Source organism: Siphateles boraxobius, unplaced genomic scaffold (assembly GCF_051911475.1).
Source record: "Siphateles boraxobius isolate OS27281-9 unplaced genomic scaffold, OSU_SipBor_1 7, whole genome shotgun sequence".
NCBI classification, from domain to species: Eukaryota; Metazoa; Chordata; class Actinopteri; order Cypriniformes; family Leuciscidae; genus Siphateles; species Siphateles boraxobius.
The window spans coordinates 32097983-32123830 of NW_027509197.1; the positions used below are offsets into that span (position 1 = coordinate 32097983).

At 38.8% G+C, this 25848-nt stretch overlaps 1 protein-coding gene across 2 annotated transcripts in view; it reads left to right on the plus strand.

Moving 5' to 3' along the window:
• ctdsp1 (CTD (carboxy-terminal domain, RNA polymerase II, polypeptide A) small phosphatase 1) overlaps positions 1–19383 on the plus strand; it is a 34651-nt gene extending 15268 nt beyond the window's left edge. The window contains exons 2-7 of one of the 2 annotated variants that reach the window (XM_077215085.1): positions 1522–1676; positions 7334–7435; positions 12175–12231; positions 13802–13894; positions 16925–17110; positions 17274–19383. In XM_077215085.1, the coding sequence (XP_077071200.1) occupies positions 1522–1676; positions 7334–7435; positions 12175–12231; positions 13802–13894; positions 16925–17110; positions 17274–17402 (722 nt within the window). In that variant the 3' untranslated portion in view covers positions 17403–19383. Of the gene's footprint in view, positions 1–1521; positions 1677–1756; positions 5961–7333; positions 7436–12174; positions 12232–13801; positions 13895–16924; positions 17111–17273 lie in introns of those variants that run through there. The other variant, XM_077215084.1, reaches the window with a different exon arrangement.
• The last annotated feature ends 6465 nt before the right edge of the window (positions 19384–25848 follow it).

Genomic DNA, 25848 nt, shown 5'->3' on the forward strand with positions numbered 1-25848 from the left:
AATTGACAAGTCAATGTACATTTTATGTTTGAAGGTCATGAGACATTTTATGTCCTGATGATAGGTCGGCAGCTAATGGCATATATATATATATATATATATATATTCTTTGGGTTAAGTTTGGTTTTAAGGGCAACGTTTATGTTGAAGGACACGTCAGAATGGAGATAAATCTAATAGGCTAATCTAAATTTAAAACCTTCAGTTTCCGATTACTTTCCTTTATCATTACAATAATGCTCCCAGAGTAACTGAATGAAAGTGCAATATGTTCTAACTAACTTGTTTATAAAGGCTTTGTTTGATACATGAGCTTTAAGTTTGAATTTTGAACTGCATGCTTATCCTCCCTGTTGACAGCTGCCTCGGCCGTCTTGGCCGCAACCTAATTTGTCAAAGATTTTGTCTCGCAAAGTCCAGCTTTCGTCGCTGTTGTTCACTCTTGTAAGTTGCCCAGGGCTGTGCTCTTGCCCCGAGCCCAACATAGATCCATAATCACGTGGATTCCCTGTAATGTGTCACTATTCATGGATACTATGTCTCTGTCTGCTGTATTTGGTGACAAATATCTTGCTTATTAGCAAACAGTAGCTATGGGGATTTAGAATAATTTAGTTTCTGAGTAATCTTAATACTGAATTTTAAACTATTTGATGCCAGAGATTCCTGAATATCATGATCACCTTTGGAAAGGATTTTCTTTTTGAAATGCTCTTTTTTTCTATTCCAAAAATCTTTGTACATCACTTTTTTAGAAACATTTTGTGCCAGAGCAGCAGTTTTACAGTTAACTATAGAGTTATTATTCTTTTTTTAATAGTAATAGTCTTTTTTTTAATTGGTTCAGAACAAGTATGCAAAAAGCAGTTTGACATCCTTTTCCCCCCAGTTTTTCCTCAAACCATGCCAGACTAAAAAGCATTGTTGTTGTATGTCGTATGTTGAAGCTCAGAGTATGGAGTAAGTTTTGGGGAACTCATGGGTGTGACATCCATGTGTTTCCTATTAATAAAACCTTCACTCCACCCTTTTAGCAATTCTTAGACGCCGTTTCGTTCTATACAGTTAAAACACAAAATATGCTAAGGCTTTCAGTGAAACTTTTTACTACAATGTAAGTATCCTGCTTGTCTTTAATTATTATTTGAATATGTGACTTTGGACATATGCTTTGGATGTGGCCTTAATTCAGGGTAGAGTCTATTTTCTGTCAAATTACTAAGATGCTGTATCATTGGTAATTTCATTTCAAGGTTGAACACTTTGTTTTCTGTGCCCTCACAGGTTTTTGTTTCAATGTTTCCTTTTTGTCGTTTTTTAAATTCTGATGCTGGCACTCAGTTGTTTAGATATGTTATTTAATACCAGTCATTACTGGTCATTTATGTGTATTTGAGTCCAGTCATCTTATAACGAGCATAAGCTGTCGGAACTTGACGAGTGTATCATGTATGCAAAGATATATCATGGTGAACAGCAGGGTAACTGTTGGTATGAAATAATGTGCTTCTCGTTTCCCAGGAACCCCTCCACATGCTGCATCCTCAACGAAGAAACCCCGCAGTCGTGGCATTTTCCACAGTCTCTTCTGCTGCCTTTGTCATGACGAAACGGATCACGTGCCCGTCAATAACAACGCCCCGCTGCTGGTGGAAGAGAATGGAACCATCTCAAAAGTAAGAGTTTATTTCAATTTTGTTATTTTCTTCTACAACTTTTTATTTTGACGTCCCTCTGCATCCCCACCCTGTTCTCTCTAGTGTTTTCTGAATACTGGCCAGCCCGTGGTTAACACAGGCGAGAGCCACATGATAAGCTGTGATAGTGAGGAAACCAAAACCTCATGTTAGCTTTTGCGCAGTTCTTTTCCTGTTTACGAGGAGGCTCTCATAGTTGAATGTACCATAATAAGAATTTATCTAATTTGCATTCATGTAGAGACCCTAAATCCCCTAAATGAATGCTGTTAATTTATTTAGCAAAAAGAAAAGCTATCTGTCCTTAAAATTCCCAACTAATTGAAAGGTGATATGAAGAGATGTCAAAAATGTTTCCACTCATGATTTCATTAAACTAATTATTCAGGATAAAAAAAAAAACAGGGCCACAAACATCTATGAGCAGATCGGGTGTCAAGACGCTGTAGGTGTCAAGTTCAGATTTATGCCTTACTTCAGCTTTTTATAGTGATTTGATACACCAGGGGTTATTTGTCACGTCTCTGAAGCACCAAAATAAATCGGTAGGTGTCCTGAAGGCGGGCTGAGTGAAGGGTTCAGTGGAGTCTCAACCCCTCTGTCATGTCAACGTGCACATTGCTGCTGGTGTCTCATGCAGGCTGTGGGCTCAACGAATCCCTTCAGCCTTGTAAGCCCCCTTTGCAAACGAAGATCTCTAACTGTTCTTGCAGGCTTTCTGGAGAAAGCAAACATATGGGAGAATGTCTGAAGTGTTTCCCTTCTTCTGACCTTTGCCAGTGTTTTGGAGAACGGATGTCTTTTGTCGAAAGCAACATTACCAAATACTTGGAATCATCTTCCTTTTTTAAAAGCGAGCACACAGAAGTAAACATGCCCGCTGAACTGTGCTTTGGCCACTCGGAGGTCTCTGAACAAGGAGATCCTAAAAAGGAAAATCAGTCTTTGGAACATTCTGCACAATTGTGCACAGAACAAGAAACATCTATTGGCCAAAACACCATTGAACTGAATGAAGCAGATGGACTTTGCATTGAAAATAGTCAAATCAATGGTGAATTTTTAGATCAGTCTGGTTCGTCTGGATTTAGCTCTTTGTTGGACAGCTGCTCTGAGCACAGTGAGTGTTTTGAAACAAGCAGTTCTTCAGTTGAGTTGGTTGAAATATGCCAAAATGATGAACTTAGTATTGCATTTGTGCCAAGTGATCAAAGTGAGTTTTCTGAACATGATGCAGAACAGTTAACTTTGTCTGAGATGAGTCTAGAAGATTGTGAGTCTTTTCAACAAGACGATGCAGTACAGATCCTTTTAACTGAGATGAAATTAGATGATTGTGACTCTTTTGAACAACATTATGCAGAACAGTTAAACTCATTTGAGATGAGCCCAGATCTTTGTGAGTCTTCTCAACAAGATGATTATTACTCTTTTGAACAACATGAGGCAGAACAGTTAAACTCATTTGAGATGAGCCCAGATCTTTGTGAGTCTTCTCAACAAGATGATTATTACTCTTTTGAACAACATGAGGCAGAACAGTTAAACTCATTTGAGATGAGCCCAAATCTTTGTGAGTCTTCTCAACAAGATGATTATGACTCTTTTGAACAACATGAGGCAGAACAGTTAAACTCATTTGAGATGAGCCCAGATCTTTCTGAGTCTTCTCAACAAGATGATTATGACTCTTTTGAACAACATGAGGCAGAACAGTTAAACTCATTTGAGATGAGCCCAGATCTTTGTGAATCTACTCAACAAGATGATTATGACTCTTTTGAACAACATGAGGCAGAACAGTTAAACTCATTTGAGATGAGCCCAGATCTTTGTGAGTATTATCAACAAGATGCAGAAGAAATAATTTCACCCGAGATGAGCCTAGATGATTGTGAGTCTTTTCAGCAAGATGATTCAGAACAGTTAACTGAGGTAGATCTTCGTGATTCTTTTACACAAGTTGATGTTGCATCCTCACAATTTGATCTCTTAGATTATGAAATGCTTTCTGAATGTGGCGCAGAATATCAGGAACAGTACAGCAAGTGTAAAAACATCAGTTCTGAAGAAAACTTATCCAGACAAAATGATGTAGTTGAACTAGATTCTGAAGACTGCGAGACATCTAAACAGTCCGAGCCTAACAATCAAAACAAGCTTGATGAATACCATGCCACACATTTTAAATCCCCTGAACTGTGTCAAGACTCTAAAGAAAGTAAGCCATCTGACCACTGTTTGTCCCTTGAGCACACACAGCTTACTGGGCAAAAGGACACCACTGATGACAGAGTACTGCTAAACGATCTAGATGATTGCACTTGTTTGTCTGAGACTTTTAATTGTAGCCGGACCTCCTCGACTGAAGGATATCAAGACTATAACCAACACTTTGAGCACAGCGAATCCTCTGTATCTTTTAAGACTTTAGAACAATGCACAAGCTGTGGAATGCACATTGAAAAATGTGACATCCTTGAACAATGCACTCCCTCTGTGCCCACTGACCATTCTGAGGGCCCATATCAAAGCAGACTCACAGAAAATTGCCCAAAGTTGTCAGGAACACACGACTCTGTCTTTCACAACCTTGAAGCAAAAACCAAAGAGAATTTGCCTAATCATAGCAGCAGAACTGAGGGTAGGAAACCATCTGAGTGCGATGCCATGTTTTCTGGATCAATGGAAACTTTTGAGGCTCGCTGGCTTTCTCAATTTCTTACTGATCTTTTGAGGCATAATAAGGAGACTTCAAGTATTGCTGCTGAAATTAGTGAGTCAAATGGAGAGGTAGAAAAACCTGAAGTTGTAGATCCTAAACCTGAAGTTCAAGCTTTGGATAACTGTAGGAAGCTCTGTAGAAAGTGTGAAGAGCTGGAGAAAGGGAAATGTTGTAATGATGAAACTCTTCAAGATGAGGAGGCAACTTTTGAACTCCACTCATATGTGGACATCTCCCTCGATGCAGTGACCACAGGAGCAGGTTCTTCAGATGAATCAAGCGAAGAGGAGTACTGCGACTGCATGGATGCTAAAAGTCAAAGTAGCTCTGAAACCGATGAATCATTCAAAAGTTTTGTTGATGAGTCTGAATCGTTTGAAATCTTCACGGATCAACCATGTGATAAGGAAAACCTTCTTGCAGAGGATGATGAGCCCTCAATTCATATACTACAGCCAGATGAGTACCATGCAGAAGGTAATAAGAACTTTAACATGTATACACAGGAAAATGTAGATGCTTGTGAAGAAGCATGTGAGATTGATTCTGTGCGACAAGTGACAGAAAAGGAAAGCAGTAAAACATATGCTGAAGCATTAGCTGTTGGACTCCCTGTTGATCCAGTTCAAATCCATGAATGTGCCAAACCAGACGATGTCTGTGGAACTGACGCTTATGGGCCTGATTTTATTGACGAGAGTCTCACATTGTATTCTGAGGCCAAGGGCAATGATCTTTGCAACATAAATGGAGAGGTCGCTGAACCCCATGTTGATATGGATGTACAAGTGTCCTGTGTTGCAGGCGTTCAAGGTTATGAACTGGAAGAAGTGGTTGAACATGCTTTCAACAATATATCTGGAGATGTCACAGGGTCCTGTGCTGTAAAGAACACATTTCAAGAAGTTGATCCTTCAGAATCACCTGAAGAAGAATTGTTGGAAAAGGAGGTCAGTCAGAATTTAACTGGGTTCTACAGCTCTGAGAACAAGGAAATCATACAAGATCTCAGTTCTGTGGTTGAAATTGATGAAAATGAAGAGACGCACCCTGACTTTGAAAATGAGGGGGCTCATGGACCTTGTTGTGGAGAGATTGAAACAACTGAAGATGAAGAAACAGCCCTGTTTGATTTTGAAGATCTTGTGAGATGTTCTGAGGAAAGTGACAAAGGTAAAGAGACACCAACTGCGGATCAACTGCTCTCTTGTGCCTTCGAGGAACAGTCAAACACAGAGACAGAATCTTTTTGTTTATCAGATGGTCAGCAAGAGGCCCATACAAAGCCAAAAGACACCTCTGGGCTCCTTCATCCTCCTGGAACCTATGATCTGCCTGAGGAGAACAAGCAAAATGAAAAATTAGAGGAACTTATACATCAAGTAGCTAGAAGTGAGGCACCTGAACAAGACACATTTCAGTCTGACCAAAACAAGTCAAGTGAACAGAGTGATTCTTGTGAGGACAGTGATGTATCTGAAGATGAGCAGTACCCAGAGGACTGCGATTGTGAAATCTGTGTTCCGCCCATAGATCAGGTACATTTTTCTTAGAAGAGGCACTTGTTGATTGATTTTAGGAGTTGAAAGCATGTTTTAAAAAGCATCAATATCTTATATGCATACGTTTGATGGTACAATGTAAAAGGATTTTGCTTGTGAAGGAATGTATTTGAATTTTAATTAGTATGAAGTCAGTAGCAACAGAACTAAAATAAGACCCCATGCTGGGTTCTTATTCCATATCATATGTTATGTTATTTAAATCAGAGTCATCTGTACACACTCCCACTTGTAATGAATCTGGAAGGCCGCGCAGGTCTTGAGATACTCATTCTGTAAGCATAGGACAGAGAGACGGTTTCTGTGTGAGCAGCTTTGCAGTTCCACCCCAGCTGCAGTCAGTCACTTGATCTTCCTCTGCTTATGGAATGCTACTGCTAAAAGAGCTACCTTATGCCCCCTTTTGGATACTCATGTCTATAACTAATACACATAGTTTGGCATGGGCTGTATGACCAAAATCTTATCATGGTGTATTTGTATTAAGTTAATTGTACTTTACCATTCAGATGTTTTGGGTCAGTAAGAATTTGATTTCAGCAAGGACAAAATAATTACACAGAAGAATAATTTCTGAAGGTTCTTGTGACACTGAAGACTAAAAATTCAGCTTTGCTAATATAGGAATAAATTACATTTTATAATATATTAAAATAGAAAACAGTTATTTTAAATTGTAATAATATTACACAATATTACAGTATTTTAAATCAAATAAGAAAAATCATAAGAGACGTATTTTAAAACTTTACCCCCAACTTTAGAACAGTAGTGTAAATATTATAGTCCCCCCCCCCAGGAAATACAATAGGGAAGATTTGTATATATATATATATATATATATATATATATATATATATATATATATATATATATATATTAAATAATGACTCTTTTTATTTTATTTTTTTTTACAGTCCAGTGAATTAAATATTTTACAAATTATTATTTCTTATTTTAACAACAAATGAAAGATAAGTTTGACATTGTCTAATACCTGGGTTAAAATGAAAGATTCAAACAGCTAAACTAGTGTTATAAAACAGATAATTCCGTATTTAAATTCTGGACATGTTACACTCAGTGTCTTACATTTTCCATGTGAATGTCTACAAATAGCTTCCCATATAAAAGAATAGAATATAAAATAAAATCTACCAGTTGACTCACTTTACTGTCCATACAATACATACCGAGGGGAGAGACTTTTTACTTGCACATACTTTTGAGCTGCGACCCACCGGTAGAGAAACACTGACCTATACTGTATTTTTACTGTCAAATAGCTTCTTGTTGTAAATTCCAACTTGGCTACTTATTTACCAGTGTCCTTGAAATGTCAATTACAGGTCCCAGCCAAGCCACTTCTTCCACAGATAAAGTCTAAAGATGTAGGGAAGATCTGTGTAGTCATTGATCTGGATGAAACACTAGTCCACAGTTCATTCAAGGTAAGCCAATGTGTTGAGCCCTCTTTTTTCATCAGTTTATATCTGGCAGCGGGTGTGAAGAGACTATATGTTGTTGGCAGCTCAACTAATCATATCATGGCTATGAGACACACTTGACTCAATGTTACAGATAGACATTTAACAACACCATTGCGTGCATTCACATCATCACAGACCTTAAAGCTGAAGTGTGTTAAAATGTTTTCTCCTGTCTGAGCATAAAGAAAGAGTTCACCCAACAACAACAAAAATCACTGTCATCATTTACTTACCCTCGTGTCATTCAAAAATGGTATGACTTATTTCTTTTGTAAAATACAAACAAAAATGTTTTGAAATGTTTCAGGGTTTTTTGTCTTTACAATGATAGTCAGTGAGGTCCAGTGTTGTTTTGGCTGCCAGTGACCTTCTTTATAGGGGCAAAAACCCTTAAAACATTGTTCAAAATGTATGCTCTGCAGAAGAAAGACAGTCTTACAGATTTTAAACAATATGAAGGTGAGTAAATGAGGACAGAATTTCCATTTCTGAGTGATCTGTTCTTTTAATATGCTTAGACAGCTATAAGTAAGCCTTTTGGGAAGTTGATTTCTCTGAAGTGTAAACACTGGCTCTGTGACGCTATAGGCCTCGTTATACTTTTAGTTTGAGACTGATGGGAGGGTTTATGAAACCTGTTTTAGTCTATATAGTACATATTTCTTTTGAAATACCAATTGGTGATAGTAGCGGTACAGAATGCTTTAATGCACATTTTTTTGCTGTTTTACATTCCTATTTTTAAGTGACACATTTCGGTCTCTACTGTAAACTGATGGTTGCCTCATATGGAAGTATAGAGGAAAAACACCTCCAGTCTTAGTTGAGTCTGGTCTTGCATGTTAATGTAAACAACTTTTTTGCAGGCCTAATGCAATAATTTCAACCAATTTAATGTTCTTTTGCTATGTAATAATGAAAATAATGTTTGCATTGTAACAGAACACATTGAGTGTCTTTTACAATGTGCTTGACAACTAAGAACACAACAGAAAGTCATCTTTGCCTTTATTCTTTTTAGATACCAGACAAGTTATTTTCCAGCCTTCAGAGTTAGCAGGGGAGTGTACCAGTGTAAATACACATAAGCTTATTTGAGCCGATGGAAAGCATAGAATTGTCTAGAGAAAGTGCAGTTTTGGTACATTTGGTGAAATTAATCTGTTGTACCGCATTTAGTGTTTGTTTTTACACGCATGCATGCACTTGAAGAAATGTGGCAGCCCCTGATTTGACTCTTTATGGAAGGTTTTTTCTCTCTCTCTGGCTGCATGATATCATAAAGATGCTATGTGCACAATTTGGAGAAGCCAGGATGAAAAGGAATGTTTTCCTTACAGGAGTCTCAGCTGTGACTGTTCTAAAAACTATAACTACTCCAAAGTGAACTTGTCTAAGACCCTGTTTACATCTGGTATTAATGCGCTTTGTTCGATCGGATCACAAGTAGACGAGGGAGACATTCCAGTTCAAACCTGGTGTTTAAATCTTTTTTTTTTTTGGTCCACTTTTCTTCATGAGGAGGGTCTGTAGGTGGGCTTTTTCATATCTTTCCATCTAATGGATGAAATTACACTGGGGTGGCAGTGGCTCAGTGGTTCATGTAGTTTGTCTACAAACCGAAAGGTTGGTGGTTCAATCCCCGGTTCCACCTGACCAAGTGTCGAGGTGTCCATGAGCAAGACACCTAACCCCAACTGCTCCCGACGAGCTGGGTGGCGCCTTGCATGGCTGACACCGCCGTCGGTGTATGAATGTGTGTATGAATGGGTGTATGTGAGGCAAATATGTAAAGCGCTTTGGTGGCCATTCGGTCTGTGAAAGCGCTATATAAATTAGGGATGCACGATATATCGACCATATATCGATATCGGCCGATAAATGGTCTTTTTTGATGTTATCGTTATCGATCCGATAAGAAAATTTGGCCGATATATCAAAGCCGATAGATAATAGATTATTTACTTCAGTTGAGAGATGCGCGCTGTTCGCCATGATGGTTCTGAATGATTGGATTCACTTCGAAAAGGAAGATACAGTTCAGTGCAACATGTGCAGCACAAATCTGTCACATAGGCTTCATAACACTATAATAAAAACGCCTGTAAAAGAATGTTGTGAATTCTTGTTCGCCAGTGTTTCAGCGCGACGAGCGCGTTGTTGTGGAAAGAGCGCATCTATGGAGTTAAGCCTTCATGACAAGCATAGTCAAGTTCTCTTGAGCATTCGCAGCATTCTGTGCCATTGTAAGTTGTAATATGTTTATTTTGTGTATATATATCTGTATTATTATATATAATTATATATATTATCCTATATTATTAATCTAATATAGGATGCGTTTGGTTGAGTTAATGAACGATGCAGTAGCGCTTCATTGTACCGGTGATCATCTTTATAGCCTATTTAGCGTGCGCGCAGCTCAAACAGCAATGCACATTCCTAACTATAATTGGGACGGTCATATACATGCCATTATAAAGAGAACACTATTGTAATAAAACGTTGTGAATTCTCTGGGTTTAGTTGCCGTGTTTCAGCGCGTTGTTGTGGGAATAGCGCGTCCAGAACAGGGATTACTACAACATTGTGACCAGCACAAGTTCGATTGTGCATTCACGTCATTTTATGCAGATAAGTCGTAATATAAAGTTGATGTAAAATAAATATCTGATTAATCTCACATATGATGCGTTTCGTGGATTTAAACAACCTGCTAGAAAAGTTCTTCAGTTTCCCGGTGCTCGTTCTCTTCAGCATCAGATTAAAAAACAAAGCAAAACATTAAAAGCTATGATTGTGACTGTCATATAATTCTAATTGTATTCACTATTGTAATAAATTTGTAAATTCTTTGGGTTTGCATTCTTCAGCAACCGTTGAGTTGATTAACATTCTAGCAAAGCGATTTGGTTTAACGTTCGTTCTCTTCAGCGCGCGCAGCTCACACAGCAATGTCATTTGAAACAGTAACTAAGCTATTAAAGATTTTTACTATCACTGTAATATTAAAAATGTTTAATTTTTTTCAAAAATATTGTGTTATAATTAATAACTACCATTATTTTGTTCTCGTATTATTTTCATCAACGATATGGTTTGATAAAAATAATTTCCTTATTGTCCGTGCAGAGGCGATTCCATTTTATTGATCCATTTTGTTTCTTTATATGCAGCCCAATGTTATCCAATGACTTTTTTGCATTATTTAGGTATTTTATTTTTTGTTAGGCAATAGATTTTTTGATAACACTTTACAATAAGGTCTCATTTGTTAATGCATTAACTAACAGAGAGCAATAGCCTTTGTTATAGTAGTTAATAAAATATGTGTGTTCATGTTAGTTCACAGTGCATTGACTAATGTTAACAGATACAACTTTCTTAAAAATGTCTTATAAAATTGTTGGTTCATGCTAACTAATGCTAACAAAATTAAACCGTATTATAAAGTGTTACCATTTTTTTAATAAAGAAAGTTGCCCATAGGAGTGTAAAATTTATTTTAAAAGTTAAGGAATCTTACACTGGTTCAAACTAGGCTGTACTGTATTGTAAATGTTTGATTTATGTTAAAAGTGTTTGAGACAAGGCTTTTAGTGGTGAGCCTTTTGTTTATGTATACAGGCTATCAAAGTATATACATTTTTTTAATTTAGATGTATCGGCCAATATATCGGTTATCGGCTTTCAAATGTAAAGAATTATCGGCTATCGGTATCGGCCAAAATGTTCATATCGGTGCATCCCTAATATAAATGCAGTCCATTTACCATTTACCATGAAATAAGCTTGCGCAAAGGTCAATCCTGTCTGGCTAGCACGCTTCCCATAATGTTTTTGCATTAGGTCTGTAGGTGAAGAGTAGGCGTGTTTTGTGGTTGTTCAAATGCATTCGATGCAAAATACGGGTGTAAACGTGGTCTAAAACGTTTTGAGCTTGTCCACTTTCAACTTCCAGAGGTTATAAAAAAACGCATTCGACCGATTTAGCGTCGTCAACTTGTGTTCTGATCGTCGACATCGCATTTTAATACTGGGTGTAAACAGGCCCTAGGTGTTTTGAGTGTATTAAATGTAAGCTGTTTTTTTTTTATTGCAAATAGAGTTTGAAAGCTCACTGTTCATTCAAAAAAATGTATTTTATTCAAAAATATTTTTATTTATAAAATTGTATTTATTTACCCCCATGTTGTTCCAAGTTTGCATGCTTATGTTTTTTTTCAATGTGGAACACAAAAGGATACTATTTTGAAAAGTCATATCACAATGGTTTTTTTACTGAGTCATGTTCCACTAAAAATTAACAGCATACCGGTTTGGAATGACTTGAGAGTAAATAAATAATGGCAATTTTCATGGTTTGGGGTGAACTATTCCTTTAAAGTCATTTAGAAGTAAAACAAGTGTGATCCTACAGCACAAGACAGCATAATGTTACTTCATGCCACATCTGTGAATGTAGGTCATGCTGTCCTGACATCTCTATACCACATAAATGTGATTATCTCAACATTTGAGATTGAGTTTCTAGACCTATCTAAAGACCACTCTTAGGGTCTGTGGCAATATTCTGAAAATGACTGGAGCCTGATGGATGTCATGTCAGTCATTGATTCAGTCACCTGCAAATTCAATATGGTCTTATTTTCTTCTGCCTGCAACAATTAAATCAATTTTAATTTGTTTTTTCTTCCCAGCCGGTAAACAATGCTGACTTCATCATTCCAGTGGAAATTGATGGGACAGTACATCAGGTGAGCATAACCCATTCTCATGCAAGTTTGTCCATGGATAACTGACGATTGGAATGATATGCTATGACATCAATCAATCGGGAAAAAAAAGAAAAGATAAAAGATTATGATTACTGCTTTTTCAATCATGAAAAGTGTTGGTACATTCAAAATATGACGATCCCCATGTGAAGAATCGGATTCCTAAAATAGAATTATTTATTAATAGATCAAAGAAAAAATTATATAAAGATATATATCATTTATACTGTGTGAGAAAAAACGTGATATATTATTGCACTGAAGCCAAAGTAAATTGTTAAAATATTATCTGGTAAATATTGTGTTATATATCAAGTGCATCTTTTTTTGCTAACCACTGTTAATGTTAGATGTATATACTTGAAAATAATTATTTTTTTCACAAATTTCCATGATAAATATTGTTCAAGATCGAGAGCAGCTGTATAGTTATCTTTCAAATCCTAAAAATACAAAAAAATTTTTTTTTTTTTTTTTTTTTTTTTTTTTTACATTTTCAACAGACCCCTAGAACTCTGGTTTTCACTCTGGTTGAGAACTGTAGTCAATCATAGCCCTTTATACACATGAATGCAGTGGTTACTCAGAGCTGTGTAAATAGGTCTAAAGGACTGTCAGCATTGGTCCTAATATGACGAATGTGTAATGTTTCACTTCTTTTCTCTGTTTTTCCGTTGTCTGCTTCTTGTGTACATGCATAAAGAATATTGCTTTTTCCCCACATGGAATAAGTATATATTTTCATTTTATATCATTTTTCTTTAAAATAAACAATTGTGATTACAATATCAAGAAAAATAATCATCAGTTATGCTTTTGTCATAATCATGCCTGTGACCGCTATTATTTGTATGTCTGCTGTCGCACAGTGTTGAACAACTGTTTACCTATTGCCGCTTAACACGGGTGTGCAACCTGACAGTATCGTTGCCATCTCGGCTGATGGGTCAGAGCAGCAGGTGGCTATTTCTGTGTCCTGACGAAATGGAGAAACACTGACTGGCTTCTGAGAAGTCATTGGTCCTATCAATCTCTCTTCAGAACGAGTCTCCTGCTCTCTCAAGCTATGCCAGTATGATGCTTTGGCCCTTTAAAGGCCAACAGCCCCAGTTACAACAGGAGACTGCAGGTGTCTGACAAACAAGGCTTAGACCTGTTTCAAGTAATCCAGGATAGGCTTGGGATGTCAGGAAAGCCTATTCGGGATGACTTGGTTCAGGAATGAGACCACCAGCTTCATAAACAAGCTTGGCTGACCTAGATGTTGGAGTAAAACGACCCGTTTTATTGCTGCTATTAAAACTGGGTTTATAGTTCTACAGTCACACAAAGCTCATCGTTATATGAAGCATCAAGATGCAGGCTAATATAAATCTTATTTATTCAGTAATAAATCTTAGCTGTAACTTTATGAATGTGACCTGGTTTAGTGGCATTTTTTTCTCAAATGCTGTTTTTCCCCCTAGCTCTGAATTAAAAAAGTTAAAAAAATTAAGTAATGACACATTTTAACTGTTTTTTTTCTCCTTTCTCTGCCTTCTGAATGTAGGTGTATGTGTTGAAGAGACCTCATGTTGACGAGTTCCTCAAACGGATGGGGGAACTGTTTGAGTGCGTGTTATTCACTGCAAGCTTAGCCAAGGTAAGAAATGCAAAAGGATTTTTGCATTATGCAAGGTATTCGGCAATAAATTCGATAAGAAATAGGATTTAAAATCACTTACTGTTTGTATCAGTTTTATAGATGGTTACAATGTTTGCATGGTTATGGAAAACATCCAGTTATTTTAAAATGGACTTTTTAAACCTGTAAAAAAAGATAAATAACCGTGTGTTCTGACTTTGGTGTCTGTTTTCAGATAAGATTTATTTAGTTGTGCCATTGCATCAGATTTTTTTTAGATCGTGTCTGTTTTTATGATAGTTGGTGAATAAAATCAAATCTTAAAAACTCATTAAAAGGCAACAGCCATTTTTCATTGATTTATTTTTTATTTGTGCTTTTATATTCTTTCATATATATTAGTGCTGTCAATCGATTAATTAAAAAAAATTGGTTTAACCACACTTTTGTTGTGTGATTAATCGCGATTAATCGCACTTATCGTGAAATTAAGTATATGCCATTTATCTTGTTTAACACATTCATTTTGTCATCATTTCCTATATCCAGCAAAGTAAACAATCAGATTGAAGGGCGATTCTCACTAAACTGTATTTTCTGCAAGCTTCGAGGACACCTTGGAGACTCCAAAAAGACAGCAAATAACCAAATGATATGAAATGAGTCCATACATTTCTACTATATAATACTTTATGCACACCAAAGCACCCATGAAAAAAAAAGAACATTACAGAAAACAAAAAAACCTTCACAGAGTTCACAGTGTACAGGTGAAACTCGAAAACTTAGAATATCGTGCAAAAGTTTGTGTATTTCCGTAATTCAAATTAAAAGGTGAAACTAATATATTTAGTATATATAACTATATACATATGTATTATTATACTTTTCAGTGGGCCGACATTTCTGTATTTAAAATCCTTTTTTTTTATTGATTTCATGTAATATTCTAAGATTTTCTGAGATTTTGAATTTGGGGTTTGCATAAGCTGTAAGCCATAATCATCAAAATTAAAACTTTTTCACGATATTCTAATATTTAGAGTATCACCCGTATAGTATGTGTACAGACAGAGTGACAACAAAGAGCTTGTTATCATTTTAGACGAGTCAAGCTGCGATACCCAACAGGACCACATGGAGAGGCCAAAAACTCCTAAATCAACCACCTTGACTTGACTGCATAAACCTACGACTACCAAACACAGCAACATGCACGGGACAAGTCAAACTTTATCCTTGGTGTGTGTGGAAACAGCGCAAATGTACTGAAATGTGTCCGTACATGTATGCAGTGTGTGATCAGTGATCGAGAGCGCACCTACACGATTTGTTGTTTATGCATCAATATAACAGACTCTCACACTCTTACTGTACGTCACCAAAATTGCGCTCTTTCGGTACAAATAACAGAAAATGACTCCGCTCGGGTTTTAAAGCAAAGCACATACTGGAATGAATAATTCACTAAAAACGCAATGTGAGTCTCTGATATAATCAGCTTGGCGTTTACATTATCGCTGCTTTGGACTGATATTAGATTACTGGATCACTGAAAATTTTCCTAGAGTTTAATTGCTTAAAATGCTCTGATCACAAACAGAGAATCAGAATCAGGTTAAAGGGTTAGAAGGGAAATTTCCTCCTACCAGGGTTACAGGTGCTTGTAGACGCTCCCAGTGTGATAAACGATTCGGTTACTAACGTAACCTCGGTTCCCTGGGAAGAGGGAACGAGTATTGCTAAGTAGCTTACGCTATGGGAAAACTTCTTTTCTCGAGAATATTGAAGCCACATTTTTAAAACTCAGTTCACTGTGCAACTGCACACCAGACGCATAGCTGAGCGTCTAGCGTGGTCATTGGCTGTGCTGCGGCAACTATGGCAAGGCGGCTCAGGTGCGCGAAACCAATCAGGCCGCTTCGCGCCCAGGCTCGTCAGAGCCCGCCAGAATGGCCGTGGCTTATAGCTATATTTTATTTATATTCATAGATGCCACCTACGTCACGAGAAATAGAACGCCGCCATATTGACGACCGATCTCGCCCGCCGCCGCCCAAACTGCACATTTGAATGAGAGAGAAAGACAGAGATAGATGGATAAAATTTTAATTTTAGGCTCCGATCCTTATTTGTTACCCCCAGTTTTCTTGTGTCCTTTATCATCTGCCCCAGACTTGCCCCAATTTGCCTTCCATGAAACATATATACTGTATTTACCTTGTGCATAACCCCTCCCCATACAGTGGGGATCGCTTGAAGGCTTTCAAAGAGTACAGACGCGTATCAATATGCTGTGGCTGGATGGGTTACAAACGTAAAAGTGCGGCACCTGGCAACCAAGGATTTATATTTAATCATGGGAAATGTTGGTATTATAAAAAAAAATCAAACCGGCCGCGATAATTTCCATTTGCATGCTTTGTTTTCCCCTCTCTCTCTCTCTCTCTCTCTCTCTCTCTCTCTCTCTCTCTCTCTCTCTCTCTCTCTCTCTCTCTCTCTCTCTCTCTCTCTCTCTCTCTCTCTCTCTCTCTCTCTCTCTCTCTCTCTCTCTCTCTCTCTCTCTCTCCACGTTCTTTTGCAATTTATTTGCGTTAATATTAAGGATATTGAAATGAATCGCACACGTTAACGCTGACTGCACTAATATATATTAATATAATAATGTATGCGTGTGTCTATATTTCTCGTTATATCGAGATATCGCAGTTTTAAATGTGACGATATGTATTGATGATGTAAACGATATGATTTGTGAGATAGAGTTAGTTTTATCCAAAATCTTACCGTATTTATTAAGTGTAATCTGATTACGTAAATCCAGATTACATGTAATAAATTACTACCCAGATATAATATAAAAACAAAATATAATTAAATCGGACGATTTCTTTATCCAGTAGCCTACTCACGAATTTGACATGGAATTGGTTCATTGGTGTGAGCCTTGCATTTTACAAAGGAGTTCATATGTTTTTTGTTGATACGTGGCAGTTTTTCCTTCTGTCTAACCGTGTCCATCACATTAATGTGATTCCGTTTTTCTAGTATGCCGATCCTGTCTCAGATCTGCTGGACAAGTGGGGAGCTTTCCGAAGCCGTCTTTTCCGAGAATCTTGTGTGTTCCACCGTGGAAATTATGTCAAGGACCTAAGCCGTCTAGGCAGGGATCTCAACAAAGTCATCATTGTGGACAACTCGCCAGCCTCCTACATCTTCCACCCAGACAATGCTGTACGTTACTGTCTTTCTTTGTTCTTTTGCACATATAACTGCTTTGGGTCTGAGGATATAGTCCGTGCAGTGCTTGGCCTGCTAAGGTTTATTAGTCAATGGTTTGTCGCTTTGTCCCAACATTCATATTGTTTTTTAACACACTCTTCTCTGTGATGTTTAGGTACCTGTTGCCTCCTGGTTTGATGACATGTCTGACACAGAGCTGCTGGATCTCATCCCTTTCTTCGAGAGACTGAGTAAAGTGGATAATGTCTACACTGTGCTCAAGCAGCAGAGGACTACTAGCTAGCGGGACACTAAGGGCAGCTGTCACTATGGGGCCAGGGAGGCTGCTGGGCTCGGAGCACACCACTGCTTCCCCCTAACAGGACCAGCCACTAGCTCAGTCCTCGTCACCTACCCAGAATTCCATTCACATGATGTTTGATCGAGTAAAGAAGGCGAATGACAGAACTGTGAAGGACTGCTTTATCCATTACAAGCATAAAATAACAAGCTCATTGTTTTAACACTCGAATGGGTGAATCTCAGGAAAGTGGACAACACCATATTTTACCCTGAAGTCAAATAATAGAAATAAGAAATGGTATTTTGCTTAAGGAAAATTATTTTTTTTGTCCGTTTGTGATCATATTTTGACAACTAAGCACATTCCCCCCAATTTCCGCCATGATGCAATAAATGCAAACTTAAATTTACTGTAATGTATAAACAAACAAATATGATAATATATTTAAATTATATTGTATTTATATGTTATGGTTGTATTTGTTGTACTGCCTTTAATGCTTATTGTTTATGCTAAAAGTACTCTATTACAGTTATGAAAATATAATGAAAATCACCATTGTGAATGATAATAGAAATCCCAAAAAAGAAAAATTTCAAAAAGTAAAATGTCCAGATGCATCATGGCAATAATGAGGGAAAAACGTTTTAAGTCTTGTCATACAATATGGCTGTTTCCTTTATGCAAATATTGTTTTGTATTTATTTTTCATTTGCTTTCAGGGGCAAATGTGGCGTAGGCTTGTTTTCGGAGAGATTCACCAAAAGATGCGTCTTTCCTTCTTTGCAACTCTTTCATTTTCATGGTTGAGGGAAGCCCTGTTAAAATGAATGAAGTTGATTATCCTCTTCGGTGGAGGATTTGAGAAGATTTGTGTTTTAAGAAAAGTACTTCCTCTTCTTGGGTTTATATCTTAGTTAAGCTTCCCTCATTTCCTGTGTTAAATGAGTTTACCTCAAGATCTCAAGCGAGGACAAAACCATAAATGGCAATCACATGGAATAATATGCTGTCTTTTTTTATCTGGACAAGTTTATTGGACTCTCAAACAAGCATTCATTATCCCTTTTATTTTTCCAAAATCATGTTTTCTTTCTTCTTCTCCATTTTTATTTCTAAATCAAACATGAAAAAGAGTCATGATGCAATCAGCCACACTTGAAATTTTCACAAAGCAACAATTGTAAGAAAGGGAAACTGGCCCAGCACCTGTTGTCGCACGGCCCGTTTTCACTCTGAAGGTGAAGCTAATGCACCTTTTGAATTGTATACAGTATGTTTTATAGTGTCTAATGCGAGGTCCTTCAATGTGGCCTTAAAATTACGGTAGCGAATTTTTGTCAGACAATATCAAAGTGGTCTTATTTACAAAATCAGTTTGTCTGATACTGTGTAGTTCTAAATTCATAACAGTATGCCAATGGTGTGTTTCTATTAATCAAAACAAGTAAAGAATACTGGAATCAAACCATGATTTGTCAATGGAAACGACTTGTAATGCCTTAACTCCCCATTAGATCACTAAAGCTGTTAGGTGGTTTATTGAGAAAGTGATGTGGGCATTGGCGTAAGCATGCTGTAACGTGGACTGGAGAGCCCCGGTTAATGTGCAGTTGATGTGCCTTCTTGTTAGTTGTGCCATTTAATATGGATGGTTTTCCTCATGGGGATGCATACTTGCTCAGCACTATCTGAGTTGATTGTTCTGCAAGTGCCAATGTTGATGTTTCGACACAATAGTGATGATGTTCATGTGTACGCGAGAGAGTGGAAAGATGATGTTATGGTTTTTAATACTGGTGTTTGTCCATTTTTCAGTGTTTGACTTTTAAAATAGATTTGGGGATGGCGGAACACATGCCATCTTTCTATATTTGTGATATTAATGAAAATAGTGCTGTGCTATGGAGAGAGTTTTTTTTGTTATTCATAAAAGCTTAAAGAGCAGCTTGAGTGTTGAATATATGATTCTTAAAAAGCACAATTCATCTCCCCTCCCTTTTGTACTTGAACCTCACCCTGTATATTATTCTGGTATTATTTCCAATAGTATTTGATGTACAGTTACATGGTTTGTGTATTAAGTTATTTGGGTTGTCTTCTCCAAATAAGTTAAACTATTGAACATAAATTATCATTAATCAAAAAAGGCATTTAAAGGTATTTTTACCTTTTTAAAACCAATTAACAGAAAAATTAAAATACGCAATGTCGGTATTTAAATTTTTTCCGGCAACACTTAACAATAAGGTTCCATTTGTTGTTATTTAACTTGAACTAGCTATGACAAATACTTCAAATGCATTTACTAATAGTGGTTTATGTTGATTTTAACATTTAGTACTATGTTTTTAAAATCGATCATCCGGCAGACCTTTGCTGACAAATAAACACAAATTTCTCAGTTCAGATAACATGGAGAAAGAGTAAACATTGTTCATTTACATATACTACTGACATTGTATCAGTAAAATGAGGTTTGAAAATCAAAGGATACACTTGAACTAATGGGATCTTGTGTTGCAAAGTGTTACCAAGTTTCATTGAGATCCACTTTCCTGTTTCTAATATCATAAAAAACAAAAACGTGAAACTTCAATGAAGATCAGCTTATATTTACTGGGTACATAGTGTCTTTCAACATTTGAAACTGATGATACAGTCATGTTACTGAATCGCATGCCTGACGTGGTACATTCTCCGAGGTCTAACTATTCATCAATCTCGGACTTCTCACACTTGACTGCTTATGCAACTGGACCAACCCAGGTCCATGTTTTTCAGAAGTTATGCAACAGTCTTGGTAGTGCTCGTTTTCAATGATGCACCTTCTTTCTAATATTCTCACAGAATCATGAGAGAGTCTGCAAATGCACTTCTCTTAATGTGTAATTGTTGAATCAGAAACATGTAATGCTAAATGTGATGATGGTTAGATTTCAAGGCTTAATGTAGCTTGTAAATTGTTTTAATTTCATGTTCTGCCATGAGTAAGCAGTCAGTTTTCTCATAGCATATTTCAATAAGCTCCTATCCTTTTATAGGTACACTTTGTTAAGATAAATGAACACTAGAAATTAAAAACGTATTGCCTTTATTTGAAAGTTAATGTCACATAAGGTTACATTTACCTCAGAAAAGCCATTCAGAGGCCATAAACTGTATTTAGCGAGAAAAATGAATTCTAGAGAGAGGAGCATTTTGCAACAAAAGGACTATTTTACATATTCCTTGCTTTTACATTAAAAAGTAACATTATTATTATAAATGTATTATTAGGCTGTTAATAGTTGTTAATTAACCTTTAATAACAGTATCATCTTGACAGGGTTCTGTGTATAGTTTATGACATTATTTGAGAAAGATTTTTTTTCTTTGAGAAAAATTAACATGTAGGGTAATAATGGGGCTAAATAGAACATGTGCTTTACAATATGATTACAGACAAATATCTAGTCATGTTTTAATTGAACATTGATGGATCAAAAGATTTTGTGGGAAAATAAACGATTAAAGTGAATCGTATAAATGTGCGAGGAGGGCCTTGCTCTGGAGGTAAAAGAATCACCAGGATGGGGAAGGGCCCCCATTAATGATACAAACACTTTCGATAAAGCAATAGGTTTTGCATAATATCTAATTCTTTTTCAAAATAATCACTTCAGCAAAGTTTGTACTATTTTCTGTTTATTTATATAAATAAAGAAAATGTATTTTTGTTTAATAAATATAAATTAAAATAAATATTTAAAAATGATAGAATCTGGAAGCTTTGAAGGAGATCCCATAAAAATGCAACATGGGATTACAGTAGTAACAATAGATACTTTTATTATATGAAATGATTAATATAATATTTTATGTGGAAAATTTTGTGCCATCTAGTGGTTTAGAGGAGAATAAAATCAATGCTTTCCTTTCACAGCGGTGCAGCTTTAGCCCTGGTGTACCCATGTATATAAAAATTACTCGAGTATTGAGTCGTATTGAGTCGTGACAAAAATCTAATAAAACAACAAAAAGAACAAAATCTTATCATTTGTTTATCTATCAATCAGAGACAGCTGCATTTGACGGGCTCTTTCCCACTGATTCTCCCCAATTTATACATTTTGGTGACTTGCCATGTAAAAGAATAGTCTAAAGATTCACAATGAATTCACCCATTCGAATATTAATTAATAGCCTCCCCAAAGTTTGTAAAAAAAATCTTTTTATTATTATGTATGACCAATATTGCAAAATCATCAATCACATTTAACATCTGTAAAATAAAATCATTCTCTTAACCTTTTTAAAAAGTTTTTATGTAAAGAATTAAATAAGTCAAAGTAAAAAAATATATATTCAGGTTTAAGTTTCAATTTAAAGAGTGCAATGTCAATTTTCATTTTTCTCTCTTGAACTTCTAAGACAGAATCTTCCATATTTTTTTAATTTATCAATTATGATTAATTACATGTTGCCTGCAAAACCATGTCTTTAATTCTGTGAATATGGAATATAAAATATACAATTATACACAAGCTGAAGGCACTGTATGGTAACATCATATCTGATAACTTTTTTTTTTAACTTGACAGTAGATCTCTGTGAAGCTCCGACAGAAACCTCTGAACTCAACTCTCAAATTATTTAAAACAGTACAATTATTTATTTCTACATCCTTCTGAAAGTAATAGCACCAGACGCTAATGTTGCTGCTTCAAGCCAAGATGCAAGAGTCTAAAGCGGATGATGGAGATAGAATATTTTATGTGGATTCAGTGGATTCACTCCGCCTGACACAGCTGAACACATGACACTTCTGGAGTGAAGTGACAACTTCAATGGCACACAATTGAGTTGTATTGCATAAATTCATTACACTTAGAACAGGTGAGAAAAGTTCCAGTTTCTAATTTTTAGGTGTAAATTATGAAGTGGCTTTTTCATGTAAAGAGCTCCAGGAAACTACATAGAGTTCAATATTCTCATAACATGGCTGTTATTTATCGTCGGTACTTGGATGTTTCCGTCTCAGCTCCTTCATCTCATCCTGAGCTCCTGTTTTTGGTGGATTTTTTTCATCAAACGGAAAGAGATCTTCAGAACAGATGACACAGTTGCTGTGACCGATTTTACACCTGGAACAAAAAACAGAAATAAGGGTGCTAAATTTATTACACTTAGAACAGGTGAGATTTTCAAAATACATCTTGAATAGTTTTTAGCTCATGGCTCAGTACCTAAAACCATTTGTGTTGAATAATCCTTTCCAGATCAAGCCGACGCTCTGGCTTCTCACTCTTAAAAAAAGGGTTCCTCGAGGTTCTATATAGAACCCTGGGGTTCCGTACTTGGCCAATAGAACCTTTCACAAACAAAATGGTTCTATGTAGAACCCTTGGAGAGCAAAGAACCTTTTTTATAAAAATGGTTCTCTTACGAGAGGTTCTCTCGTATTGCGTAAGTTTAGCTTACGCTACGGGAAAGATTCATCTTCTCGAGATATTGAAGCCAAAAAATTATCCTTAATATTGTATTCATTGTCAATGCAGTGCAGCAGCTAGCAGACCTAAAGCAGGCCATCTCGCGTGCTCATTGGCTACCCTGCGGGCAACTGCTGCAGGGCGCACAAGCCTGAATGGGCGTGGCCTAGCGTATAAAAGTAGGGGCTGTAGGCTGACTCCTCTGATTTTTCGTCTCTTCAGCGAGCTCTTCGCATCGCTGGATCTGAGAGAAGCCACCGCCGCCGTCGAACAGCGACCAGCCAGCTTAGGACAGCGCTGAGGAAGCCGGCCGTCTTCGCCACCTTCAGCCATCCGTGAGAGCTACGCTATCCGGCGACGTATCCTTTACCTTGCTAACCTATTCTAAAAGAGCAGCGAGTGTCTTTTTAAAGATGCCTCGCGCTTCCTGCAGCTCGTGTAGAGCCCCGCTCAGCGCCGGAGACCGCCACTTGATCTGCGCTCTCTGCCTGGGCCTGGAACATGCAGAGCTCGCCCTCGCGTCCGGGGGCTGCGAGCTCTGTGAAGCGCATCCGCTGTCGACCCTGCAGGGTCGACTCGAAGCCTTCAACACCGCAGCATTCACTCCGCCCTCTGTGGGACCACGCAGGAAGAAGCGCCGTTCCCTGAGACAGCCGGAACCTGTGGCCACAGCTCGCCGGAAAACCTCCCTCGAGCCTCGCTTTCGCCTTCCCAGGCCCCCCTCACCGACGCGCAGTTGCTGCTCACGAGCCTCACTGCCGTCGCATCTGAGGATGAGGCCGAGGGACACGCCACGAGAGACTGCTGCTACATCCTGGCATCAGACAGCGAGGAATGGTCGCTTCACTCCGCCTCCTCGTCGATCCAGGAATCTACCCGTACCCGTGCTGGAGCTGATGCGGAACTGATGCGCCTGCTGACGCAAGCTGTTGACCGTCTCGGGCTCCAGCCGAAGGAACCCGCGGAACAGGCTCGACGGCTGTTTCCTTCAAAGTCGCCGCCGTGCAGCTTCAGCAAGCAGGCCCGCTCCATTCCTGCCGGAACTTCACTCGGAGCTGACGAAGTCATGGAATGCACCATTCTCCTCGAGACTTCAGTCCCAGGCCTCCGCGTCGCTCTCCCAAGTGGACGGGGCCGCAGAGAAAGGGTACACAGCTATTCCCCCTGTGGAAGAGGCGGTCGCAGCGCACCTTTTCCCGCCCTCCGCGAGATGGCGGTCACGGTCAGCCCTCCCGTCAAAAGCCTGCAGAGCCACTTCCGCCTTTGTCGGCCGCGCATATGCCGCCTCCGGCTCAGGCTCGCGGCGCGATCTGGCATCCCCATCCAGAGCGCTGGTCTCTGCACGCATGGTTGATCAACGGGTACTCGTTGCCCTGCCAGAAGGAGTGATGAACACGATCACGCAGTCTAGAGCTCCTTCCACGAGAAGGCTCTACGCGTCTAAATGGTCGGTGTTCTCCGGATGGTGCACCAACAGAGGTCTGGACCCACGGACGTGCGGGATGGCGCATGTGCTCACCTTCATACAAGAGCTGTTGGATAAGGGGAGGTCCCCATCCATGCTCCAAGGATACGTGGCGGCCGTGGCAGCATTCGCAGAATCGACGCACGGCCAGTCACTGGGAAGACATGAGTTGGTCATCCGCTTCCTTAGAGGAGCTAGAAGCATGAAGGCGCCGCGCCCCCCGTCGGTTTCTATGTGGGATCTTTCATTGGTCCTCAAGGCCCTGAAAGCCTTTCCATTTGAACCACTAGACTCCGTGGGGTTGAAATATCTATCTCTGAAAACCGTCTTTCTGACTGCACTGTCGTCAGTAAAACATGTGGGGGACCTGCATGCGCTGTCTGTCAGCGCGTCGTGTCTTGAGTTCGGGCCGAATGACTCTAAAGTCATCCTCAGACCTAGACGTGGCTATGTTCCTAAAGTGATGGGCACTCCATTCAGAGCGCAAGTTATTTCGCTGTCAGCTCTGCCAGCATCTGACAGCGAAAGTGAGCTGAATCTCCTCTGCCCTGTCAGGGCGCTGAGATTTTACATTACGCGCTCCGCCTCCTTCAGGCGTTCAGAACAGCTTTTTGTTTCGTTTGGTGGGCGCACCAAGGGTCTCGCATCCTCGAAACAGAGCCTGTCCAGATGGATAGTGGACGCTATAGCAGCTGCTTACTATCTTACTATCGGGCTCAGAAAGATAAAAGGTCTGCAATGCCCTCTGAGCATCAGGGCTCATTCCACGAGAGGCGTGGCCTCGTCATGGGCGTGGTCCAGTGGGATTTCTATCCATGACATATGTGTAGCAGCGGGCTGGAGCTCTCCATCTACCTTTGTCAGGTTTTATAACCTAGAAGTTCCTGCCTTGCAGGCTAAACTTTTGTCAGTTTGAAGGAGAGGTGTATTCCGCCCAGATCTTCCTGCTCAGATCACTCTCACGTGACTCAGCTCTCCTGGTTGAGCTGCACTAGTAGGGTATGTGCCATGTGCCTATACAGACCGGCGCGCTGCTCTGTATTCCCTATGTGTGCTTATGTACAAGTGATGGCCCGCGTGGCTGGCCACCTTATTTTTTCCCCTGAAAGTTCGGGGTCTCATGGTGGATGCTTGGCGCGCACGGCGTTGACAAAGTGTTCCCGTAGCGTAAGCTAAACTTACGCAATACGAGAGAACCTCTCGTAAGAGAACGATACTCGGTAACTAAACGTAACCTCGGTTCTCTCTAGAGAGGGAATGAGTATTGCGTAACCGGCTGTGCTCGCACCTTGAGCACTTCGCTTCAGTCGACGAAAATCCAGGGAAGTCAGCCTACAGCCCCTACTTTTATACGCTAAGCCACACCCATTCCGGCGGGCTGTGACGCTATGAAGGGCTCACTAGTAGGCTGCAGCAGTTGCCCACAGGGCAGCCAATGAGCATGCGAGATGGCCTGCTCTAGGTCTGCTAGCTGCTGCACTGCGTCGACAATGAATACAAAATTAAGGAT